The sequence below is a fragment of the Myotis brandtii genome, unplaced genomic scaffold (genome assembly GCF_000412655.1).
Source record: "Myotis brandtii unplaced genomic scaffold, ASM41265v1 scaffold744, whole genome shotgun sequence".
Taxonomy (NCBI): domain Eukaryota; kingdom Metazoa; phylum Chordata; class Mammalia; order Chiroptera; family Vespertilionidae; genus Myotis; species Myotis brandtii.
The window spans coordinates 846,589-855,801 of NW_005370965.1; the positions used below are offsets into that span (position 1 = coordinate 846,589).

The following is a 9,213-nucleotide window of genomic DNA, read 5'->3' on the forward strand; positions in this document are numbered from 1 at the left end:
TTTGGGAGGGGGGACACCCTATATATAATTAAGAGTACTAGGAATAGCCCGGTTGGTGTTGCTTAGTGGTTGAGCATCAATCTATGAACAGGAGGTCATGGTTCAATTCCCAGTCAGGGCACATGCCCCAGTTGTGGGCTCGATCCACAGTAGGGGGTGTGCAGGAGCCAGCCAATCAATGATTCTCTCTCATCATTGATGTTTCTATCTCTCTTTCCCTGTCCTTTCATCTCTCTGAAATAAATAAAAACATGTTTTTTTCTCCAATCTTAGAAACTGAGAATATTAAAGACAGGTGTGCTTTGAACTTCTAGAGCTACATTTATGGTTTTACAAAAATATGTAAGATAAGGGCAATAGCTCAATTTCTCCACAAAGCTGGGTAACTTAAGTGGCATCATAGGTTGATCTACCTGTTCAACTACATCACCTCTAACTTGCTTCTTTCCTTCCGGTTACATAGTTTTAATGTAACGTATAGGAGGAGGTCCCTATCAGGCTCTGAATCTCAGCTTCCAATTTGGCCAAATTTCTGGTCATCGTCACAAAATCCTTTCATGTGTCTTGTCGGACTTCAGCCAGGACGAACGGTAAATATTTCTGGCAGTATTATACAAGTTGAGGTGCAGAGGTTGTTACTTCCCTGAGTCGTTCCCTCTGATAGCCCAAAGAAAGAACTGATGCCTTATCTCCGGCCGGCCGTCAGCCACACCAAGCCCCGAGGGCCCAAGCAGCAGCCATCCCCGGGAGGAAAGTGCAAATAAAAACCAAGAGCACTCAGACCAAATAATGAACAGTCACTGTGCCCAAAGAACTAGGTCCACAAATATTTCTCCTTATCGGCCTCCCCTGCACTCCGCAGGTAGACACCCAAGAGTCTGACGTGGCAAGAATTCTTATGGTTTTTTGCCAGCTCATGTTAGTGGTCCCTGGACCTTCCTGCTGCAGCTTCAGGGTGAGCAGTGCCCAGCCGGTGAGGTGTCCTGCTCACAGTACGAAGGTGTGACCCGAATACTCTCCCAACGAACAAGAACGAGTCATCTTTTTTTAAAAAAAAAACAACTACATTTTTTATTGATTTTTTACAGAGAGGAAGGGAGAGGGATAGAGAGTTAGAAACATCGATCAGCTGCCTCCTGCACGTCCCCTACTGGGGATGTGCCCGCAACCAAGGTACATGCCCTTGACCAGAATCGAACCTGGGACCCTTCAGTCCGCAGGCCGACGCTCTATCCACTGAGCCAAACCGGTTAGGGCAAGAATGAGTCATCTTGATGGCAACGTATTGAAAAGGGCTCTCGTGAGTTTTCCTCCTTCTCTTTCTAACTTCCCTCCTAATTCAAGACCAAGCTGCTGACATGTCTTGAGTGACAAGAGCTGTCAGTCTGAGGCCCCCAATAAAAACCTTAAAAAACACACTTTCTATGTGTCTGCCCCTTCAAGATAAAGACAATCAAACCGATGTTAGGAATGTTCCCATGGACACCTGACGTGGCAGCCAACAATGTGTTTGACAATACACCCCCTCGTACCTACACATTGAAAAAACTTGGGAGCAGAAACTGTGTTGTAAAATTTAGATATAATTTTTATACCATAAAATTCACCCTTTTAAAGTGCACAGTTCAATGTTCTTTAGAATGTTTGAAGTTGTGTGGCCATCAACACTAATTCTAGAATAATCTATTTCTGAAACTTGTAGAGTTTTAAAATGTAGGGCTACCTTGGGTTTTGAGTCCATTTATGAAACAAACATGTGGCACCTTCCCACTGGTGGGTAAGATCAACTGACTGACAAAGGGAAGACAAATAGTAGCTGGATTCTAACACAACCCTTTGCACAACCCGTGGATGGAGTTCCCAGTGAGTGAGGCGCTTCAGTGAGCCCAGCTAATGGTGTTCTTCTTCCATTGCGCTCCCATTCTGTGACAGCCACTGAAATCCAGGATTGGACTAAACTGCCCTGAGACCCAGGCCTTCAAGGTGATGTTAGTTTAATCAAGATCTTAGCAAATGAGGACGCATGCTCTACCATCTTAGTATTTCCAGTGAGAACCAAGTAGTTTTCTGCACCTTTGTCAATGGACAAATAAATTAGTAATTCTGTTCAAATGCATTGAAAAATATGGTTGATTTCACCTTTCTGGGATTCTTTTAAATGTTCCCTTTGGGTGGGTTAGGTACTCAGTAAGTGTAGCTCTACTGGAGTGGGTACCCCAGAATGTTGGCCCTGGGATGGAGGGCAGACAGGTTTGTGTTCACATCTCCCCTGGGGTTTTCCATCTCCTGCTTCTGCCCCCCTCCCTCCAACAAAACAGAATATAGTCTTCTCCCTACAGGAGCCAGGGCGATATTTCCTAGAGTCAGGTCTGCTATGCCCGTGCTCAAAGCCTTGTGATCACATACCAGACTGTGGGTCAGTTCTGAGCTCCTCCCCCAGCCGCTCCCCTCCCTTCAGGGGTTCTCTCCTTTGATCCAGCTATTGACCTCCAGCAGCACTTGATTGCTGCCTCAGGATCTGTGCAGGCTGTTGTTTCAGCATTGCTCAAGCCCTCCTGCCTCCAGTCCGGGCACACCTGGCGGCTCCTCAGGGAGCCCCTCCCTGGCCCCTGACCTCCTGATCTGCGTTACCTTTCCCCTCCCCTGACTCACACACACATTCTGTGGCCCCACGTGCTAATGATATTTCTTTCTAGAACATATCAGCATTGGCATACGTTGTATAACAGTTTAGTTGACTATTCCTATGTCCCTCCCAGAATAGAGGTCCCTGGAGGGCAGGGCATCTCCTGGTCACCAATCTATGCCCAGTGCCCATACGGCTCAGGGTGGGGGCCAAGGCTGCTCTGGGGCTTCCCGAAGCTTCTTGGCTCTCCTAGTCCGAAAGGGCATTGGGAGTGGCTTGGGACGCTTTTCTGTGTCTCTATCTATTCCTCTGTGTAATGGTACCAGGCCCAGGCCCAGGCCCAGGCCCAGTGATTCGCCCAAAGCACACCCCACCCTCCCATAGGTCCCCCTCCCCCAAGTGACTCCTCCATCAACAAGGTGATCTCGGGGCCAGTTGCAGGGTGACAGGAAGCCACTGTTATCAGGGCGCCTGGACATTGCTCAAGTCTCAGTCCACCCAGTTTGGGGCGGGGTGTCGGGGAATCCAGAGCAACCTAGGAGGATAGTGGGTGCGGCAGGAAAGCCACTGCCTCAGCCTCTAGGGCGCCCCACCATCAGGCCCGCAGGGTGGGGCGGGGGCAGCGCTGCACCAGCTGAGGCTCATTTATTGCCAACAGGTAAAGGTCAGAAGGCAGAGGCCTGAGGTGGGTCCTGGGTCTGGAGGCTTTGGGCAGGGGTTCTGCTGACATCGGATGGGGGCCTAAGGGAGTGGTCAGGGCACCACTCAGCCCAGCAGTATCAGCCACAGTGCCCCAATCACCAAAGCCAGCGAGGGGCCTGTGGACAGTCCTGGGTGCGCAGCGTCGGGGATGCTGGTGCTGGGAGGGGGCTCCAGGCCGCAGGCGGTGTAGGGCTCCAGGCAGGCGGCGAAGGCCATGACATGCGCCACCACGCTCTGCTCCTGCACACCGTGCATCAGGTGCGCCTGCGGACCACGCGCGAACACCGCCACGTCCTCACCACCGTGAGTCTCAGACGACAGGGGCACTGCCGCCTGCTGCCTGTAGTTGGGGTCACCTGGCCAAAGATGGGGGGTCAGGGTGGGGGTTCAGGGTCCTTGGGCAATTCCCCCCTCCGGGAGTTCCCCACAGATGTCACCCTGCCCGCCCACCGGGATGTGCACTCACCACTCTGGCTGTCACTGACGTTGGGACGGGAGCCCCCATTGATTGCGAAGCCGGGGCCATTGCCATAAAGGATGGAGGTGTAGGTCTTCCCATCGGAGGCTGCCTCAGGAGCCAACCCTGCAGGGAGAAGGGGACCTGTGATGGCACCACCACAGCTCTGCAGCGCCCCCTGTGTGCTAAACCCAGGCACTGCTTGCCTATTCAGTACTTAATCCGCACAAAACCCTGCAAAGTTATGGCTATTATGACCCCATTTGACAGATGAGCAAACTGAGGCTCAGAGCATTTTCTGCCTCCTACCGAAAATGGAGCTGCCACGCAGAGTGTAGCCACCAAAAGTGAAGACGTGAGAGTGGTCAGCAGTGACAAGGGTCAGGGTGTCCTTCTCGCTTGTGAGCTGGCTGGCCCTGTCAATGGCGTCATCAAAAGCTACAGCATCTGTCAGTGCATAGTAAGCTCTTCCCGCATGATGACCTTGATCAATGCGGCCGCCTGCAGAAAGACCACGGGTGGGTGGTGGGGAACCTGCCCTGAATCCTGATCTCCCTCTGCTCCGTGAGGGGGTGCCACTCACTCACCCTCCACGAACAGGTAGAAGCCCCGGGGGTTCCTGCGCAGCAGGCGCAAGGCGGCCTCTGTCATCTCCTTCAGGCTTGGGTCCTGCTGGGTGTCTCGATTGGCCTCATAGTTCATGTCCCCTGGCTCAAAGAGGCCTGTGGGAAAGGGGGCTGGGGTGACTGACAGCTGTGGAGTGGGGTCTGTGCACACATGAGTGTCCAGGGACCCGGAGGACAGGGCAGGAAGGTGGGGGAGGGGTGGGTCATTACCCATGAGGTGTGTTATGGAGGGGTCCTGGGACGCCTGAATGAGCGCTGTTCGGTTCCACACATACCGGGCACCCTGGGAGGGACAGAACCAGGCCTCAGCCCACGGCTCTACAACCAGCAGCCCTGCCCTTGTCCCTGCTCTATCCCCTGCCCCAGGAGCCCCCATCACCTCGTGCTTGGCCTGCCACTCCCGGACCAGGTCCCGCATGTCCAACCTGACTCCGCTCTTTGAGGCATCACCAGGGTACTCAGGGTCTGGGGTCCCCCTGGGAAACATGTACTTGCGGCCTCCACCCAGGATCACCTGGAGCCAGAGGAGTAGGGCAGGTGAGCTTGGGGCCTGCCTGGCCCTTGGCCCCCTGAACAAACCATCTCTAGGTCCCCCCCACCAGGTCTGTGGCAAGGCCTGGCTTGCCTGTACCTTCTACACCACCATCCCAAGTGCCCAGAGACACTGCCAGGCCCCAGGCCCCGGGGCTCAGGCTGTGGGTTGCCTGGGACTGTGGCCAGCGTGGGGCCCACCTCCTCTGCTCAGGTCCCCATTGCCCTCATGACCCACATCAATGTCCATGTTGGTGATGAGCTGCGTGGCGATGTCCCGACAGCCGTCCTTCAGCGCCTGGGCAGGCATGTCTGCATCCGAGTACCATTCGCGGTTCACCGTGTGCGCGTAGGTGCCGCTTGGCGAGGCATGCTGCACCCTCGTTGAGGTCACCACCCCCACTGACTTCCCTGAGGGTGACGGAGGTCAGGTCAGGGTGAGCCACCGTGCCCTCTGGGCCCGACCCCTGCCCACTAGGCTGGCCCCAAGCCCACCTGCTTTCTTGGCCCGGTTCATCACGGAGATGACCTCGTTGCCATGTGTTGTGTTGCACTGGTTGTACCGGGCTGCTGCGCTCACACCAATGGTCCGGTAGTTGGTCTTGACACCACACAGGTAGGCTGTGGCCGTGCCTGCACTGTCTGGCACTTGTCTGTCCACGTTGTATGTCTGGGGACAGAGACACCCTCAGCTCCTCTCTGGGACAGACACCCAGATCATGACCAGGCCCTGGGCCCCTAACTCAGGCCCCAACCCTCCTGGGGCCTTCCCTCCTACCAGGCTCCCTAGGCACACCCCACCCCTGTGGTGTGGAGCACCCTGAGGCCACCCAGCCCTTACCTTGGCCAGAGCCAAGAATGGGAATTTGTCCATGGCCAGGGGGGTCTCAGGTCCCAGCTTGCCATTCTTCTGCGCCTTTAGTATCCGAGCTGCTGACACTGTGGGCACCCCCATCCCTGAAGGAGTAGAACCCTGTCAGGTCTGAGTCCGCAGGCATGGCTGTGCCCATAGGTAGCCCTGGGTACCAGGACTGTGGGGCTCTGGGAATGAACATGCCATGACCACTCACCGTCCCCCAGGAAGAGAATGAGGTTCTTGGCGGCTGTTCGGATGGGCTGCAGCTTCTTGGCGGTGTCCAGAGCCTGGGCTGCCTGGTGGTTCCAGAAGGCTGGGTCTTCCTCCTCAGCTGGCCAAGGGGAGAGGGAGGTCAGGTCAGCCTTGGGGGAGCGCCCTGTGTGTGGGTCCCGCTGGAAGGGGCCTCTTACCTGGGATGAATCCGAGGGAGAGCTGTATCCTCAGGCCCAGCAGCAGCAGCAGCACCAGCAGGTGGGCTCCCTGCATGCCTGTGGGATGGTGGGCCGGCATCGGAGCCGGGACTGCAGAGGGACCAGGACCTGGTGAGGTGAGGCTGGAAGTTGGACAAGGCTGAGCCACCAGGGCACCAGCTGCAGAGCAAGCTCTTTGGGCTTAATCAGGGGAGGACTTTATCCCTGGCTATAAAAGTCTCCATGTCCCTCCAATGATGCAGGCAGCTCCCTGACCCCGCCCCTGCCTGCCTGCAGAAGGAAGGTAGTAGGGTGTGGCAAAGTTTTGAGGCCTGAACAAGGTGGAGCCTGCTGTCTACTAAGGTAGAGTGGGGTCAGGGCATAGGTGCCCTCAGGGTGAGGAGCATTTGCAGGGTCCTGATGGGGCCACCCTAACTCTCTGCTCCCACAGTCCTGGGAACCCATCACTCCTTCATTCACCTGATTTTATTCTGTGTTCCCCTTGAGAACTGGGCCCAGGCTCAGTTCTGGGTGTGGAGGGAGGTGGGGAATATGGACAAAATGAACAGTAACCTCACAGGGTGAGCTTGTAAGTTCCTAACCTGGCAGTTAATGGGTGAGCAGATATCACCTGTAGTAAAAGGGTTATTTTTGCCTCACATTGTCTCTGTGCACCTAGGTTAACACATCTTTGAAAGTCCTTTTAGACCCCTCAGAAGAAAAACCACCCTCAAGAGAGTACAGAATCTTGTTAACTATCCTGCAATCCAATCTTGCCTTGCCTTCTCTTACCCACATGTAATCTTCCTTATGTTCCCTCCTTAATTCCTAATGTATAAAAGAAGCTGCAGATTAAAAGAAAGAAAGAAAGAAACTGCAAACTGATATTCTAAGAATCATTTTTTTCTCAGTCTGTTGCGATCTTACCTCCAGGTATATGCTTTGTTTGGCTCAAATACTTTTTAATAAAAATCTTCTACAGGTTTGGACATTCTTCCATGGGCATTAGTTGGCTCAGCTGGCAGGATTCTAAATAAGCCTGCCCAGGACCACCTGCACACCCAGGCCAGGAGTTAGGCATCGGTGTGCCCACTGTGCTCCATGGGCTCTTTGACCCTCCATAGGTAAACTTGGGTGAGTCTCCTCTTGAAATCCTTACCCTACCTGCATTAGGTAGTGGTTCCTGGCTTTATTTGAGTTGTTCTTTCTATTTATTTTTATTTGTTCATTGATTTTAGAGAGAAAAAGGGAGAGAGAAACATCAATGTGAGAAACATCATTTGGTTGCCTCTTGCACATGCCCTGACTAGGGATCAAACACCTTTCAGCGTACAGGACAACTCTCCAAGCAACTGAGCCACACCGGCCAGGGCTATTTGAGTTGTTCTGAATTGGCTCAAAAGAAAACTTAAAAGTAACATGGGAAATTGTACATCCAAGGCTGACAAGCCCCATGACAGTCAGCCTCCCTTCAGTATTTGGGCAAGTTTTATGTGCAATTTGTAGGGAGCCTCGACTTGAGAGTGTTTACAGAAATGGGGAAAATTAGGTAAAGTGATAGCAGCTTAAGATGGGCAAAACAGGTATCTTTAGATACCTCTATGCCATTTTTTGTGTGCTCAATTGGAAAAATCAGGCTCTAAAATGGAATTGAACGAATGGGATACTAACCTTGATTAGAAAATAGAAGTCTGTAAAAGGAACACAGGTAAATTTTCCTCTGTTTGGGAATTTAAGAGAATTTTAAAGACTGTTTCTGAACTCTCCGATAAAATTTTTTTCTCTTCAAGGACGTTAATACGAAACTTTTAGAAACTGTCTCTGAACTAAAGAAGGCTTCTGAGCTGCCCAGGGCCAGCACCCCACTTCACCCTTCCTCTATCTGCCCTCTCCTTTCTGACCTCCCTTTTCTGGACTTGCCTCCCCTTTCTTCACCTCCTCTTCTCTCATCACCATCACCCTCTACTGACTTAGGGCAAAGTAAGAATTAAAAGACAGCCCAGCCCTAACCGATTTGGCTCAGTGGATAGAGCATTGGCCTGCGGACTCAAGGGTCCCAGGTTGGGTTCCGGTCAAGGGCATGTACCTTGGTTGCGGGCACAACCCCAGTGGGGAGTGTGCAGGAGGCAGCTGATCGATGTTTCTCTCTCATCGATGTTTCTAACTCTCTATCCCTCTCCCTTCCTCTCTGTAAAAAAAAAAAATCAATAAAAAATATATTTAAAAAAAAGAAGACAGCCCAGAATAGTGCTAGAAAAAAACAAACAAACAAAAAAAGCAACCCACACAAATTATTGTAGCTCTGCTTAGAGAAAAGCCAGTCTCAGGATGAGGGGAACCAGCAATAATTTGCTCTCATGGACTAAAGCAGAATTAAGGAATCTAACTATAGATTTTCCTGATCCTCTCTAAGACCCTTTTGGGTTTGCAAAAGAATTTTATTTAATTGTTAGAATATATGATCCTGGATATTCTAACCTGTTTCAACTAATACAGCTACCAGTTTTCTGAGAGCAAAGCAGCAGAATAGCTAAGTACGGTCTGCTGGAAAACTCCTATAGAGGATTTCAAAACAAAACAAAACAGAGAAACAGGCCAAGAAAAATGCAGGGGATTAAGCCCACTGGCTTCACCAAGCCACCCCTGAGATTCTCCCTAACCCCCAGAAAATAGATTGGATGAAAATCCAACAATATCAATGAAAACATACTTGATTTCTTTGAATGTTTTGAAAAAAAGTTTCAAACAACATTCAGGATTGTCTCCAGACAGTTTTAAGGAACATCATAAGGATCCAATGCTTAATTCAGCATTTCTAGAAGGATTAGATGAGGCGCTTGTAACTCTGATTGAACAACATGAATTAAACTGGTCAACTACATATGTTAGCAATTCTGATAAACTAGCAATTCTGGCCCATCACTTATTTCAGTGGTTCTCCTTGGCTGCACATTAGAATCACCTGGGAATCTTTTTAAAATCCTGATTTCTGGGCCTCATCCTCC

At 51.6% G+C, this 9,213-nt stretch overlaps 1 protein-coding gene across 1 annotated transcript; it reads right to left on the reverse strand.

Moving 5' to 3' along the window:
- Positions 1-3,391: 3,391 nt before the first annotated feature.
- ALPI (alkaline phosphatase, intestinal) lies at positions 3,392-6,284 on the reverse strand. Its single transcript, XM_005882977.1, has 11 exons — positions 6,209-6,284; positions 6,013-6,129; positions 5,784-5,899; positions 5,438-5,612; positions 5,181-5,353; positions 4,791-4,925; positions 4,622-4,694; positions 4,373-4,507; positions 4,095-4,286; positions 3,795-3,911; positions 3,392-3,684 (listed from the first exon to the last, which is right to left on the reverse strand). The coding sequence occupies exons 1-11, from the start codon at positions 6,282-6,284 to the stop codon at positions 3,392-3,394; spliced, it is 1,602 nt and encodes a 533-aa protein (XP_005883039.1).
- Positions 6,285-9,213: the final 2,929 nt, after the last annotated feature.

Bases quoted from the DNA above. Each gene is read 5' to 3' on its own strand.
- ALPI (XM_005882977.1), bottom strand. From the start codon at position 6,284: ATGCAGGGAGCCCACCTGCTGGTGCTGCTGCTGCTGCTGGGCCTGAGG. The intron at 6,130-6,208 runs GTAAGAGGCCCC...CCCCTTGGCCAG, and splicing joins CTCCCTCGGATTCATCCCAG to CTGAGGAGGAAGACCCAGCC. The intron at 4,508-4,621 runs GTAATGACCCAC...CCTTTCCCACAG, and splicing joins CTCCATAACACACCTCATGG to GCCTCTTTGAGCCAGGGGAC.